Source organism: Bombina bombina, chromosome 12 (assembly GCF_027579735.1).
Source record: "Bombina bombina isolate aBomBom1 chromosome 12, aBomBom1.pri, whole genome shotgun sequence".
Classification (NCBI taxonomy): domain Eukaryota; kingdom Metazoa; phylum Chordata; class Amphibia; order Anura; family Bombinatoridae; genus Bombina; species Bombina bombina.
Genome location: NC_069510.1, coordinates 32,883,452 through 32,899,453, shown reverse-complemented (window position 1 = coordinate 32,899,453; position 16,002 = coordinate 32,883,452). Strand labels below are relative to the sequence as shown.

At 38.9% G+C, this 16,002-nt stretch overlaps 1 protein-coding gene across 1 annotated transcript in view; it reads left to right on the top strand.

Moving 5' to 3' along the window:
- The window catches only part of KCNT1 (potassium sodium-activated channel subfamily T member 1), a 497,185-nt gene that overhangs the window by 368,736 nt on the left and 112,447 nt on the right, over nucleotides 1-16,002 (top strand). Inside the window, exons 17-18 of the mRNA XM_053696070.1 lie at nucleotides 1,355-1,504; nucleotides 2,197-2,426. Coding sequence (XP_053552045.1) covers nucleotides 1,355-1,504; nucleotides 2,197-2,426 — 380 coding nt within the window. The remainder of the gene's footprint in view (nucleotides 1-1,354; nucleotides 1,505-2,196; nucleotides 2,427-16,002) is intronic.

The window sequence follows — 16,002 nt, the reverse complement described above, 5'->3', positions numbered from 1 at the left end:
AAACGTTCTACTCTTTCATCTGCATATACAGGCCCTGCATCTGAATGTTTGGCAACTGAGCGGCACCATAGGGTGAAGAATGGACTTTCTGATGAGTGGTGGATACAATAATGCAAATTCACAGTGTTTCTACATCTTTAACATATTATTGAGTTTAGAAAGATTTCCCTACATGGATGCAGTCATTTAATAATTATTTTGACTTTATTGCTGTATGTCATATGTCACACATATGCACATTACATTTTCATGAAATGTTTCTGTTTTGCTCTGAAAATTAAGGCCTCTGTCTTATACGTGAGTCATTTGGGCTCAGGTTCCTACATCTACTTTGCAAGCTTTTGGCACAGTGACCTAATTATTTAGTGCATCCATTGTTTTTACCTTTGGATGTGGAAGACTTGATGACATCTCTCTAAAACCTTATAAGATAGCTTTTCTTTTGGCACTTAGGTGAATAACTGAGCATCGGACACAATTTTATCTTTCTTCTAATTTATTCTTCTACCCAGATAATATGGTAATACAGACAGTTCCTGAATTTGTACTAAATGGGTTTACAAGTGCCAAGCTTCTCAAGGCAGCCATCTTCTCTCAGTTTGTTCTGATAAAAAAAATTGTTGTTGCAATCCTTTTATACCATATGGATCATTGTCTTCAAATCTTGACAAGAAAAAAGACTGGAGGCAAATTGACAGGCTACTTTTTATTCTGTAAGAAATTTACACAATGTGTATTCCAGAATTCTAGAATTGCAGTCTCCACCTAAAGCAGACATTACATCTAAATACCTATGTAAAGCAGCAATATAGGGTGGTCCACATATGTTTCTTAACCACAATACATTCTTGGTCAATGCTTCTGCCTGTGACCATATTTGGCAGAACAATTCTCCCTTGTGTATTGCAGTAAAGTAAATCATGATTAAATGTGTTTAAGTGGTTTTCTTTTTTTTTTTTATTTACTCATATATCTACTGCTTGGTAAATCTTTTCTGGTGAGTACTACTAGGGTGAGTCAAGATAAATGGAAAATTAAATTATGCTTACCGTAATTATCATATACTGGCACCTCACTAAGTAAATCTCACATCACTGCTTTTGAACAAAGATGAGTCATATCCACCTAATAAGATGGGATTTTAGGCATTTGGTTTCTGTTGGGCCCCTTTATAATTGGCAAGTCTTAGGAAACGGAGGCAAGATATTGAACTTATGTTATTTTTATTCTTTGTTTTATATTTTGCAGCAAAGATAATATATAGATGTGAATCACTTGTACAGCAAATTAAATGAAGTCTAAGATTGTTACCCTTATTGGAAAGTCAACACAACTGCTGTATTTGTGCTTGTAGGGAGGGGCAGCAATCCCCAGAACAATGGCAGAGGATGTATGGACGCTGTTCTGGGAATGAAGTATATCATATCCGTATGGGAGAGAGCAAATTTTTCAAGGAATACGAAGGAAAAAGTTTCACGTATGCTGCGTTTCATGCACACAAAAAGTAAGAACATACCTCTCCTATGCATATTGTGGTCATGCACATTAAAGGGACATGAAACCCAAATTTTTATTTTCATTATTCAGATATCATTTTAAACAACTTTCCATTTTCTTTTGGTTATCTTTGTTTTTTGTTTTGTTCTCTTTGTATCTTTTGTTGAAAATCATACCTAGGTAGGCTAAGAAGCTGCTGATTGATGGCTGCACATATATGCCTCTTGTTATTGGCATTCAGCTAGCTCCCAGTAGTGCATTACTGCTTCAACAAAGAATACCAAGAAAATAAAGATTAGATTAGATAATATAAGTAAATTGGAAAGTTGTTTCAAATGGTATGATCTATCTGAATCATGAAAGAAAAAAAATGGGTTTTATGTCCCTTTAATTGTTTAATACAGCTTTCAAGGCATAGAAGTGAAAAAATAAACGTAAAACAAGGGTTTTAAATTAAAAGAGGCAAATTTAGTGCATAAAATATTACAGCTATAAATCACCAAATCCAGAATGATTCAGAAATCCAAACTTTATTTTATTTAATATTTTCTTTAACAATAAAATGAATAAATATTCTGAACCTTTTTTGGGTCCCAAGCAGTTTGGATAAAGGGTTTTCTACCTGTAATAGAATTAGTTTTTTTTTTTCTCATGCCTTTGTAGAATTTATTGATTACTTTTGTATTTTTTTTCTGGTAGATATGGGGTATGTTTGATTGGTGTGAAAAGAGAAGACAACAAAAGCATCCTTTTAAACCCGGGGCCAAGACACATCATGGCAATATCTGACACGTGCTTCTATATTAACATTACCAAAGAGGAAAACTCTGCTTTTATCTTCAAACAAGAGGAGAAACAGAAAAAGAAAGGGAGAGGGTTGTTTGATGGTCCGTCCAGACTTCCTGTACACAGCATCATCGCCAGTATGGGTAATTGTCTGCACAATGCACTTCTTCTTATAAAACATGAATCGTTTTCAATTTGCCCAGGCAGCTGGACTGACTTAAAATTGACTTAAAGAGACATAAAATGCATTTTTTTTCTTTCATGATTCATATAAAAACACAGCATCAAAATAATAAAAAAAACAAACTTATAAGCGCCTCTGATATAAAAAAACAGTTAAAGTAAAGGTCAATTTACTAATAGTGCCCCACGGCATTGCATAGACGTTTAAAAATTAACAAGGGTTTAATTCATGAAATGTTTTATATCTATAAATATTGAAGAATTTTTACCTATTTACGGCTGTGACGATAAGCGCAGCTCTCCCATTCGCCATTTTGTCAAATTAATTGACGATTCGTAGAAAAAACAATCCTTGTTTCCCCCCGGGCCGTGACATTTATGCAAAGGGGGCTGAATGCCCCGGGGGGGGGGGGGAACAAGGATTAGTTATTTTACAAATTGTTATCTGTCAATCATTTTGACAATATGGCAGGCAAGAGAGCTGCGCTTGTCATCGCAGCGTTAAATAGGTAAAAATTCTACAAAATATATACGTATGAAACATTTCATGAATTAAACCCTTGTTCATTTTTAAACATCTATGCAATGCCGTGGGGCACTATTAGTAACCTGACCTTCACTTTAATGATAGTCCAAGACGCAACAAAAGTCACAATAAAAAGGATATGATACAATGTTGTAGTGTTAAAAGCCTCGCCCCTTCTAGGTAGTCGCAGTTTTTCTCATAGATCTTGCAGCACTGGCAGGCAGGTTCAACTGTATGAAAAGATGTAGAAAAAAGTGTAGAAAAAATATAGTATTGCCATAGACTTCCATTTGCAAAAATGTTTCTAGTAAAAGTATTCAAACACTGCGTCATCTCAGTAAGTCAGGAGAGGCTTGTATGATACCAATTGTCTTCACATACACAATACACACCACTGCAAAGTTGTCTAAGCTTGAATACTGGTGCACAACCCTTACAGCATATGTGTGTATGCCGCTAAAAAACAGTAAAATAACTTTAAAGTGAAGGTAAAGTTTGCACGATGCTATTAGTGGCAATGCAAATACTTGTAAAATGAGAGGTACTTTCATTCATCAATTTTCTTATTTACATATATTTACCTAGTTCTAATCCGTTTTATTTCGGTTTCCAATCTTTTCACAATCAGCCCGTTTTTTTTTGTTGTTTTTTTTTCTTGGCCGGTCACGTTCTTTAAACAGCCAATAGTCAGTCTGGCCGTTAGGCGGCCGTCATTTGACGTCTCACTATTGCCGGACATTCTGCGCATGCGTTACCATTATTTCTTTCACTTCCTACCCGGGCTCGCTCCACTTTAGAACATGCGCAATCACGCTAGAGACACGGATATAATTACTGCGTAAAGCAAATTGAAACTAGCTAGTCATTGAATACTATGTGGCAACGATTGACGCCTGCGCTTTAGGCATAACATTTTTTGGGTCACGCAGGCAGACGCAAATAGATTGTATGGGGAATGGTGTGCATGCGCAATTGTTCTGGCAATCGGGAACGCGCATTTGAAGTACGTACAGAGCGGGTGGGACCGCTCTGTACGTAATAAAGGCAATTATCCGGAAATACATGGATGGCGAAGCTAGGAACGGCCGGGAATGTAAATATAAAGTGTATTTCTCCTGTTAAGTGTGGTCAGTCCACGGGTCATCATTACTTCTGGGATATTATCTCCTCCCCTACAGGAAGTGCAAGAGGATTCACCCAGCAGAGCTGCTATATAGCTCCTCCCCTCTACGTCACCTCCAGTCATTCTCTTGCACCCAACGAATAGATAGGATGTGTGAGAGGACTGTGGTGATTTTAATTAGTTTATTACCTTCAATCAAAAGTTTGTTATTTTATAATAGCACCGGAGTGTGTTATTCATTCTCTGGTAGAATTTGAAGAAGAATCTACCTGAGTTTTTTCTATGATTTTAGCCGGAGTAGTTAAGATCATATTGCTGTTTCTCGGCCATCTGAGGAGAGGTAAACTTCAGATCAGGGGACAGCGGGCAGATTAATCTGCAAAGAGGTATGTAGCAGCTTATTATTTTCTGACAATGGAATTGATGAGAAAATCCTGCCATACCGTTATAATGTAAACTCAGCCTTAAATACAGTAGATGTATCTGGTATCAGGCTGTCATGTATGTATATTTTACACTTCAGTATTCTGGGGAATGGTACTTCACTGGATTTATACTGTATGCATAGACTTAACCTAATTTGCAGGGACTTGCAATAGGTTTTAAATAACAATTAATTTATTGAGGTTAAACGTTTTTTTGCTGGCATGTAAAATCGTTTATTTCTCTGAGGTACTGGGTGAAAAAATGTTTTGGGCACTATTTTTTCCACTTGGCAATAGTTTTGTTTAAATTAAAGCAGTTTTCTGATCTCTCTCACTGTTATGTGTGAGGGGGAGGGGCCATTTTTGGCGCTTTTACTACGCATCAAAAAACTCAGTCAGAGGTTCATTTTCTTCCTGCATGATCCGGTTCATCTCTACAGAACTCAGGGATCTCCAAAGCTTTTTTTGAGGGAGGTAATCATTCACAGCAGAGCTGTGAAGATTGTAGTTGACTGTGATAAAAAACGTTTATTTGTGTATTTTTTCTGCTGCCAGGGTTAGTTATCCTTTGCTAATGGGAACAATCCTTTGCTAAAATTGTATATTTCTTACAAAGATTTGATGCTATAACTTATTTATTTTCAACTGTCATAATTTTTTCTGTGCTTCTTATAGGCACAGTTCGTTTTCATATTATTGTAAATTACTTGAAAAGCATTTCCAAGTTGCTAGTTTATTGCTAGTGTGTTAAACATGTCTGATTCAGAGGAAGATACATGTGCTATATGTGCTAATGCCAAAGTGGAGCCCAATAGAAATTTATGTACTAATTGTATTGATGTTACTTTAAATAAAGGTCAATCTGTACAAACTGAACATATTTCACCTAACAACGAGGGGAGAGTTATGCCGACTAACTCGCCTCACGTGTCAGTACCTGCATCTCCCGCTCGGGAGGTGCGTGATATTGTAGCGCCGAGTACATCTGGGCGGCCATTTCAAATCACATTACAGGATATGGCTACTGTTATGACTGAAGTTTTGGCTAAATTACCAGAACTTAGAGGCAAGCGTGATCACTCTGGGGTGAGAACAGAGTGCGCTGATAATATTAGGGCCATGTCAGACACTGCATCACAGGTGGCAGAACATGAGGACGGAGAACTTCATTCTGTGGGTGACGGTTCTGATCCAAACATACTGGATTCAGATATTTCAAATTTTAAATTTAAGCTGGAAAACCTCCGTGTATTACTAGGGGAGGTGTTAGCGGCTCTGAAAGATTGTAACACAGTTGCAATACCAGAGAAAATGTGTAGGTTGGATAAATATTTTGCGGTACCGGCGAGTACTGATGTTTTTCCTATACCTAAGAGACTTACTGAAATTGTTACTATGGAGTGGGATAGACCCGGTGTGCCGTTCTCACCCCCTCCGATATTTAGAAAAATGTTTCCAATAGACGCCACCACACGGGACTTATGGCAAACGGTCCCTAAGGTGGAGGGAGCAGTTTCTACTTTAGCTAAGCGTACCACTATCCCGGTGGAGGATAGCTGTGCTTTTTCAGATCCAATGGATAAAAAATTAGAGGGTTACCTTAAGAAAATGTTTGTTCAACAAGGTTTTATATTGCAACCTCTTGCATGTATTGCGCCTGTCACGGCTGCAGCAGCATTTTGGTTTGAATCATCTACACTAGATGAGATTACACTCAAACTTAAAGCCCTTAAGTTAGCTAACTCATTTATTTCAGATGCCGTAGTACATTTAACTAAACTTACGGCTAAGAATTCCGGATTTGCCATTCAGGCACGCAGAGCACTGTGGCTAAAATCCTGGTCAGCTGATGTTACTTCTAAATCTAAATTACTTAATATACCTTTCAAAGGGCAGACCTTATTCGGGCCCGGGTTGAAAGAAATTATCGCTGACATTCCAGGAGGTAAAGGCCATGCCCTGCCTCAGGACAAAGCCAAACCTAGGGCTAGACAGTCTAATTTTCGTTCCTTTCGTAATTTCAAAGCAGGAACAGCATCAACTTCCTCTGCACCAAAACAGGAAGGAGCTGTTGCTCGCTACAGACAAGGCTGGAAACCTAACCAGTCCTGGAACAAGGGTAAGCAGGCCAGGAAACCTGCTGCTGCCCCTAAGACAGCATGAATCGAGGGCCCCCGATCCGGGACCGGATCTAGTAGGGGGCAGACTTTCTCTCTTCGCCCAGGCTTGGGCAAGAGATGTTCAGGATCTCTGGGCGTTAGAGATCATATCTCAGGGATACCTTCTGGACTTCAAATCCTCTCCCCCAAGAGGGAGATTTCATCTGTCAAGGTTGTCAACAAACCAAATAAAGAAAGAAGCGTTCCTACGCTGCGTACAAGATCTTTTATTAATGGGAGTGATCCATCCAGTTCCGCGGTCGGAACAAGGACAAGGGTTTTACTCAAATCTGTTTGTAGTTCCCAAAAAAGAGGGAACTTTCAGGCCAATCTTGGATTTAAAGATCCTAAACAAATTCCTAAGAGTTCCATCGTTCAAGATGGAAACTATTCAAACAATTTTGCCCATGATCCAAGAGGGTCAGTACATGACCACAGTGGATTTAAAGGATGCTTACCTTCACATACCGATTCACAGAAATCATTACCGGTATCTAAGGTTTGCCTTTCTAGACAGGCATTACCAGTTTGTAGCTCTTCCATTCGGATTGGCTACGGCTCCAAGAATCTTCACAAAGGTTCTGGGTACTCTTCTGGCGGTACTAAGACCGCGAGGAATTTCGGTAGCTCCGTACCTAGACGACATTCTGATACAAGCTTCAAGCTTTCAAACTGCCAAGTCTCATACAGAGTTAGTACTGGCATTTCTAAGGTCGCATGGATGGAAGGTGAACGAAAAGAAGAGTTCTCTCTTTCCACTCACAAGAGTTCCCTTCTTGGGGACTCTGATAGATTCTGTAGAAATGAAGATTTACCTGACAGAAGACAGGTTAACAAAGCTTCAAAATGCATGCCGTGTCCTTCATTCCATTCAACACCCGTCAGTAGCTCAATGCATGGAGGTGATCGGCTTAATGGTAGCGGCAATGGACATAGTACCTTTTGCACGCCTACATCTCAGACTGCTGCAATTGTGCATGCTAAGTCAGTGGAATGGGGATTACTCAGATTTGTCCCCCACTCTGAATCTGAATCAAGAGACCAGAAATTCTCTTCTATGGTGGCTTTATCGGCCACACCTGTCCAGGGGGATGCCATTCAGCAGGCCAGACTGGACAATTGTAACAACAGACGCCAGCCTACTAGGTTGGGGCGCTGTCTGGAATTCTCTGAAGGCTCAGGGACTATGGAATCAGGAGGAGAGTCTCCTTCCAATAAACATTCTGGAATTGAGAGCAGTTCTCAATGCCCTTCTGGCTTGGCCCCAGTTAACAACTCGGGGGTTCATCAGGTTTCAGTCGGACAACATCACGACTGTAGCTTACATCAACCATCAGGGAGGGACAAGAAGCTCCCTAGCAATGATGGAAGTATCAAAGATAATTCGCTGGGCAGAGTCTCACTCTTGCCACCTGTCTGCAATCCACATCCCGGGAGTGGAGAACTGGGAGGCGGATTTCTTAAGTCGTCAGACTTTTCATCCGGGGGAGTGGGAACTTCATCCGGAGGTCTTTGCCCAGATACTTCGACGTTGGGGCAAACCAGAGATAGATCTCATGGCGTCTCGTCAGAACGCCAAGCTTCCTCGCTACGGGTCCAGATCCAGGGATCCGGGAGCGGTTCTGATAGATGCTTTGACAGCACCTTGGACCTTCGGGATGGCTTATGTGTTTCCACCCTTCCCGATGCTTCCTCGATTGATTGCCAGAATCAAACAGGAGAGAGCATCAGTGATTCTAATAGCACCTGCATGGCCACGCAGGACTTGGTATGCAGATCTAGTGGACATGTCATCCTGTCCGCCTTGGTCTCTACCTCTGAAACAGGACCTTCTGATCCAGGGTCCATTCAAACATCAAAATCTAACTTCTCTGAAGCTGACTGCTTGGAAATTGAACGCTTGATTTTATCAAAACGTGGTTTTTCTGAGCCAGTTATTGATACCTTAATACAGGCTAGGAAGCCTGTTACCAGAAGGATTTACCATAAAATATGGCGTAAATAATTATATTGGTGCGAATCCAAGAGTTACTCATGGAGTAAGGTTAGGATTCCAAGGATATTGTCTTTTCTACAAGAAGGTTTAGAAAAGGGGTTATCCGCTAGTTCTTTAAAGGGACAGATTTCAGCTCTGTCCATTCTTTTACACAAACGTCTGTCAGAAGTTCCGGACGTTCAAGCTTTTTGTCAGGCTTTAGCTAGGATCAAGCCTGTGTTTAAAACTGTTGCTCCGCCATGGAGTTTGAACTTAGTTCTTAATGTTTTACAGGGTGTTCCGTTTGAACCCCTTCATTCCATTGATATCAAGTTGTTATCTTGGAAAGTTCTGTTTTTAATGGCTATTTCCTCGGCTCGAAGAGTTTCTGAGTTATCTGCCTTACATTGTGATTCTCCTTATCTGATTTTTCATTCAGACAAGGTAGTTCTGCGTACTAAACCTGGGTTCCTACCTAAGGTGGTCACTAACAGGAATATCAATCAAGAGATTGTTGTTCCATCTTTGTGTCCTAATCCTTCCTCGAAGAAGGAATGTCTGCTACACAATCTAGATGTAGTCCGTGCCCTGAAATTTTATCTACAGGCAACTAAGGATTTTCGTCAAACGTCTTCCCTGTTTGTCGTTTATTCTGGTCAGAGGAGAGGTCAAAAAGCTTTGGCTACCTTTCTCTCTTTTTGGCTTCGTAGCATAATACGATTAGCCTATGAGACTGCTGGACAGCAGCCTCCTGAAAGAATTACAGCTCATTCTACTAGAGCTGTGGCTTCCACTTGGGCCTTTAAGAATAAGGCTTCTGTTGAACAGATTTGCAAGGCTGCAACTTGGTCTTCTCTTCATACTTTTTCCAAATTTTACAAATTTGACACTTTTGCTTCTTCGGAGGCTGTTTTTGGGAGAAAGGTTCTTCAGGCAGTGGTTCCCTCCGTATAAAGAGCCTGCCTGTCCCTCCCGTCATCCGTGTACTTTTGCTTTGGTATTGGTATCCCAGAAGTAATGATGACCCGTGGACTGACCACACTTAACAGGAGAAAACAAAATTTATGCTTACCTGATAAATTCATTTCTCCTGTAGTGTGGTCAGTCCACGGCCCGCCCTGTTTTTTATGGCAGGCTAAAAAAATTTTTGGATTATACTCCAGTCACCACTACACCCTTGGGCTTCTCCTTTCTCGTTGGTCCTTTGGTCGAATGACTGGAGGTGACGTAGAGGGGAGGAGCTATATAGAAGCTCTGCTGGGTGAATCCTCTTTCACTTCCTGTAGGGGAGGAGATAATATCCCAGAAGTAATGATGACCCGTGGACTGACCACACTACAGGAGAAATGAATTTATCAGGTAAGCATAAATTTTGTTTTATAACAATAATATATATAAAAATTAAAAAAAAAAAAGTTGCGATCATACTATATATTTAATGAGGAATAGAATACAGGCTGCAAAAACGAAAAACTTTACCTTCACTTTAACTAGAGAATGTTTTGCTAATGGAAGTATATTGCAAAAACGTGTGTATTCATGCACACTTCAATTTTTACCCTTCTATCCCTTTAAGGCTGCAATAATCTATATTTTGGGCTCAACTGTCATCCTCTAATTGAATACCCAATATGGAGGCAGTGCTTTTATTTTCACGCTATTATTACTTCATTGTTCAGCCCATTTTAAAATGTAGTTCTTCAAAATATTAACCTATACCTATAGTTTTGAAGGATTACTACGTTATACTTTTAAAAATTTCATGGTGTATGATCTCGCCATTAACCGTGACTGTCATTGCTGAGTATTGAGGATGGACCTATGGAAGTTAATTGGGTCTTCTTACTTGACTGAAATGTTGACGTTGAAATTGTGCAATATTTTAAATGTCGTCAATAGAATGTCTCTAAAAATATTAACGGTTAGGGGCAGGGATGCAATATACTTTTTAAAGGGTACAACTGAGACGGTTTATCAGTGTTTGCACAATCATGTTCTAAGGCTAATGAAAATAACAAGACAAATCATTAATCACAAAAAAAATATATATATATTTTATTAGGGAGAGAAAAAATAACTAGACAGTTGTTATTTATGTATATATTTTAATGGGGTCAGGATTGGCCAAAAAAATGAAAATGAAACCTGCATAATTATTGGCTGACACCAAAACCAATCAGCTGACAAGGACATTGCTAAATTGTTATTGAAAAGTATAAATTTGAACTCTCTAAGCCTTTCTAACTAAAAAAAGTATAAATCTGAACTCATTAAAGCATTTAGACTAGTATCCATTTTAACCTCACAATTCAATCAACTGCATTTGTTTTCTCGCTTTTCTCTGGTTTAGAGTGGTTTTCATTAAAAGGCAATTTGTTTATTGTTTTTGGAATATAGAAACATTTGTTTTTTTTTTCTACATTAGTCCCAAAACAAATGCACATGTCTAATAACTACCTACTCATTGATGATGTGTTTTACCGTGGGCTTGACAAATTCTGGAAGTCAGGGAGTTGTGGCTCAAATAATTCCTGGGTCATAAAAATTGCATGGCTGCATCATATGTCCCAAATAAGGGCTGGTTTCCATTGAGCCGTAATTAGGTTTGCATGTACTCGCAAAACTATAAATATGCTGTCGGAAGCAATATCGTTCACCGACTGCTTCCAATTGCCCGTTATACCTTAATTTCGGCAACTGGAATCCAGCTTCCAAAAACATTTTCGTGTCCCATAGAAAGTATCAGAAGCCGCTAATCTTTAAATAATACCAGGCTTCCAATGACTGCGCAAATTGTAAATACACTGACGGAGGCTGCCGATACATTAACAAAAATTACACCCGGCTCAACTAGGTGTAAAATAGGGAAAAAAAGCTTTTTGATAGCTGTTTCCCATTGAAATCGAACCTGCCTCCCAAAAATTAACTTAACATGTCCAAACCCCTCTATCCGCCATCCCCCCCCACATCGCAACTTATAATAAATGTATTAACCAGTAAACCGCCAACTCCCCACATCGCAACTTATAATAAATGTATTAACCTCTAAACCGCCATTCCCCCACATCGCAACTTATAATAAATGTATTAAACTCTAAATCGCCATTCCCCCACATCGCAACTAACAATAAAATGTATTAATCTCTATACCACCATTCCCCCACATCGCAACTAACAATAAAATGTATTAACCTCTAAACCGCCATTCCCCCACATCGCAAAGTACCTATTTAAACTATTGACCCCTAATCCGCCATTCCCCCCACAACGCGTTAAACCTAATTAAACTATTAACCCCTAATCCGCTACCCCCCACAACGCACAACGTATATAACTAATCTAGTCACTAAGCCCCCTAACTTAACACCCCCTACATTAACCACAATTACATAAAATAAAAAATACTGTTACAATTAAAATAAATCTAAAATTACAAAAAAAGTCTAAAATTACAGAAAAAAATAAACCAAATGATTAGAAATTTTTTTGTTTAAACCTAATCTACTACACCTATAAAAATAAAAAAGCCCCCCCAAATTAAAAACACCCCCTAATCTAAGACTAAACTACCAATAGTCCTTTAAAGGGTCTTTTGTAGGGCATTGCCCTAAAGCGATCAGCTCTTTTACCTAAAAATACAAATTAACCCCTAACAGTAAACCCCCTAACCCACAAAATCCCCCAAAATAAAAAAACCTAACCCTAAAAAAAACCTAAGCTACTAATTTCCCCTAAAGGGGCATTTGTATGGGCATTGTTCTTAAAAGGGCAATCAACTCTTTTGCAGCCCATTAAAATAAAAAAATCCCTAATCCCCAAAAAAAAAACCACCCCAAAAAATAAAAAAAAAGTCTAATTCCAAAATAGGTACTTACAGTTCCTAAAGTCCGACGGAGAAGGTCTTCCAGGCGGCAACCTCTTCTATCTTCATCCGGAGTGAAGGCGGCGCGGAACAAGAACGGCGGCCGCGGAGACATCCAGCGTGGAAGATCCTCTATGTACGATCGTCGCCGCACACTGAAGATTGAATGCAAGGTACCCGTTTTATATTTGGGGTACCTTGCATTCCTATTGGCTGAAATTTTTAAATCAGCCAATAGGATGAGAGCTACTGAAATCCTATTGGCTGATTTGAACATAATGTGAGCCATAATGTGGGATTAGTTACATGGCTTCATATTTTACGACAGGGATGGCCAACTGGCAGGCCAAGGGCCACATGTGTCTCTCTGTACTAGTTTTTGTAGCCCTGAGGGGAAAACAAAACTAAGAATGTGTTGCCTAGTTTTTGTGGCCCCAGGAAAAGGCAAAACTAAAAATGTCGGCTTTGGTGAATTCTGGTGGTGGGTTTAAGTGACCCCAACTCAAAAGAGCCCTTCAAAGGAGAGACCAGCAGATAGAGGATACTCTGCAACATTACCTAAATCAGGCTCTGTGCCTCTGAACATTTGTAAGAAATATATTATTATTAATGTGTAGCCATACATTAAATGGATATGAAACCCACATTTTTTCTTTCACGATTTAGAAAGAGCATGCAATTTTAAACAACTTTCTAATTTACTTCTATTATATAATTTTGCTTAATTCTCTTGATATTATTTGCTGAAAAGCATATCTAGATATGCTTAGTAGCTGCTGATTGGTGGCTGCACACAGATGCCTTGTGTGATTGGCTCACCCATGTGCATTGCTATTTCTTCAACAAAAGATAAGAATGAAGATAATTAGATAATAGAAGTAAATTGGAATGTTGTTTAAAATTGTATTTTCTATCTGAGTCATGAAAGAAAGAAATGGTGTTTAATGTCCCTTTTAATATGCAGCCATTGAGGCTTCTAAAAAATGAATCTATGGCCACTAAAGATTCTTAAATACTGATCTGTGGCCGCCATGATTTGGCCATCACTGCTATACAATATTATAAAAGATTCTGTTTTACCTTTTTTTTTTATCATTCTATGAATTGTATTTACTAAAAAAATACTCTATGATCCGTTATTATTTCAAGCTTTCACAGAACCAGAGATGTTATTGTACTTTAAGAGACATGAAAGTCAAAACTAAACTAATGATTCAGATACAGCACCTGAGATCTATGTGCGCATCTGAACCCAAATCTGTCTCATTACTGCTGTGTCTGAGCTACGGCTCAGGTCCAGTCCCGTAGAGAGTCTTCTTGTCAGGCTTCACCTCATCACTTTATAAGGACAATATTCTGGTCAGAGATCCAGCTACAGCTTTTTTTTCCTCTGTTGAGCATTTTGGAAGAAGGTGTTTTAATTGAAATCCATTAATGCACAACATAGAAAAGTAGACAACAGAATTGCTGACCCAAAAGTTATGCAGGAGACCGATTTAATGCATAGATGGTCCAACGTGATGACTGATCCACCATACCAAGTCTAGCGCAGCACTATTTAAAGATCTAGAATATAAATGTTAGCACAAAATTGAAAAGTAACACAGAAGAAGGTGTTTGAGTGAAGATCTAATACCCCACATAGGGTTAACCCATTGCCTGCCTTAAACGTCTGCAATATTACCATAGCGTTACTGAAACCTTAAAGGGGCAGTAAAGCCAAAATTAAACATTATACAAATAGAGCAAGCCATTTTAATCAACTCTCAAATTTACTTCTAATATGTAGTTTGCCTTGTTTTTTTTGTTTTGTTATCCTTTGTTGAAAGATCGGTTTAAGTGCTGCAATTGACTTCTGGTTGGTATCTGCTGATTGGTGGCTGCATGTGTGTACCTTGTTTTAAAGTGAAAGTAAAGTTGAGAATTTTATACTTATTTTCACTCATGCAAAGCCGTCCATCTGGTTAGCCAACTCTCCGCTCGCATTCTAATTTTTTTGGGGGTATTCATGATGAACGATCATTCTAAAGATCTAATTGGTCCCCCATGGGCGTCTCAAAGTGTTGGTTTCACGCCCACATGTTCCTATATGCATGCGTCAAACCTACAATTTTACTCCATTATCGGATGTGCGTTCACAATGGACACATGTGCATTTAAACCTCTGCAGGAAATCCAGTCATTAGCAACGATATCGTAGCGTAGCTCGTATCAATGTGCATGCGCCAAAAAATAGGATAACGAGAACGAGCACGGCTAATGACGTATTGAGCGGGTGGAAACTCTATTATATCTAACAGTTAGAAACCAGGAAGAGAGCAGGGGGCGGAGGAAGCGAGGAAACGGTTAGCGATTTTCAAAATAAAATGTATTTTTTCTGGAAGTATGAAAAATATAAAGTTAGCGACTGTAATGGATGCCTGTTGTACTATACTTAATTGTCTTTGGGTAAGGAAAAGTTTACTTTCACTTCAATTGGCTCGCCCAGTGAGTTCAGCTAGCTCCCAGTAGCGCATTGCTGCTCCTTCAGCACAGAATACCAAGTGAATGAAGCACATTTGACAATAGAAGTAAATTGAAAAGTTTCTTAAAATTGTATGATTTATCCAAATACCCACAAAACAGTTTGGGGTTTCCGATCCCTTTAAGCTTCATCTCCATCTAAAACCTCTCTATTAATGATTCTGCACGTGCTTTTCTGACTTTGGCTCTGGCATATCACAGCTGGGCTTCTTCATTGCAGCAATGATTTCATTTGATTGCAGCTAAAGAAAGTCACTTGTAATCAAAGCCATTTAATTACTATTTAATTAGAAGTGACAGCCCGAGAATTCCTCATTAGTAAGTTCCATGATTCTTACAAAGTTAAAAGATTTCCTTTTGGATGCATCAGACAGCGGAAAGGACATTTTATTGGACAATCCACAAAATATTTAAAGGGACATTTAATTTGTGCTAATACTTTTTTTTTTTACTAATGATAAATACATAGGTAAAATCCCACTGAGTAGCTGCAAGTGTTGCAGCGCCCAAGTAGGAAACAGAAATTGAGCCAATCAGGAGAGACAGTTTCATGTCACTGTCCATGTTCTCTTTATGAGCCTCAATACTAAAAATCACTATACAGAGAAGCATGTATATTATTACTGCACATTTTTGCACCAGGTCCCTCTGTAATGTAGGTCTGCTACTGGCCTGTACCACGCGCTGCCAGACGGAAACTGTTATGCTTTGGGGCGGCCATGTAAGGATTATAGGAGTCAATAAAATAAGCAGTTTTAAACTGTGAAGTCTGATATTTATTAACATTTATCATCATATATTTGCTCAGAAACATGATGTGCAACCATAAAAGATACTTAGTAGCAATGTTTTTCTTGACATTTATTCAGCAGAGAAAGAAGTTACAACTTACAACATTGTTTTAGGGACACTTAAACTTAAAATGATATGAAAAGGGTGACCA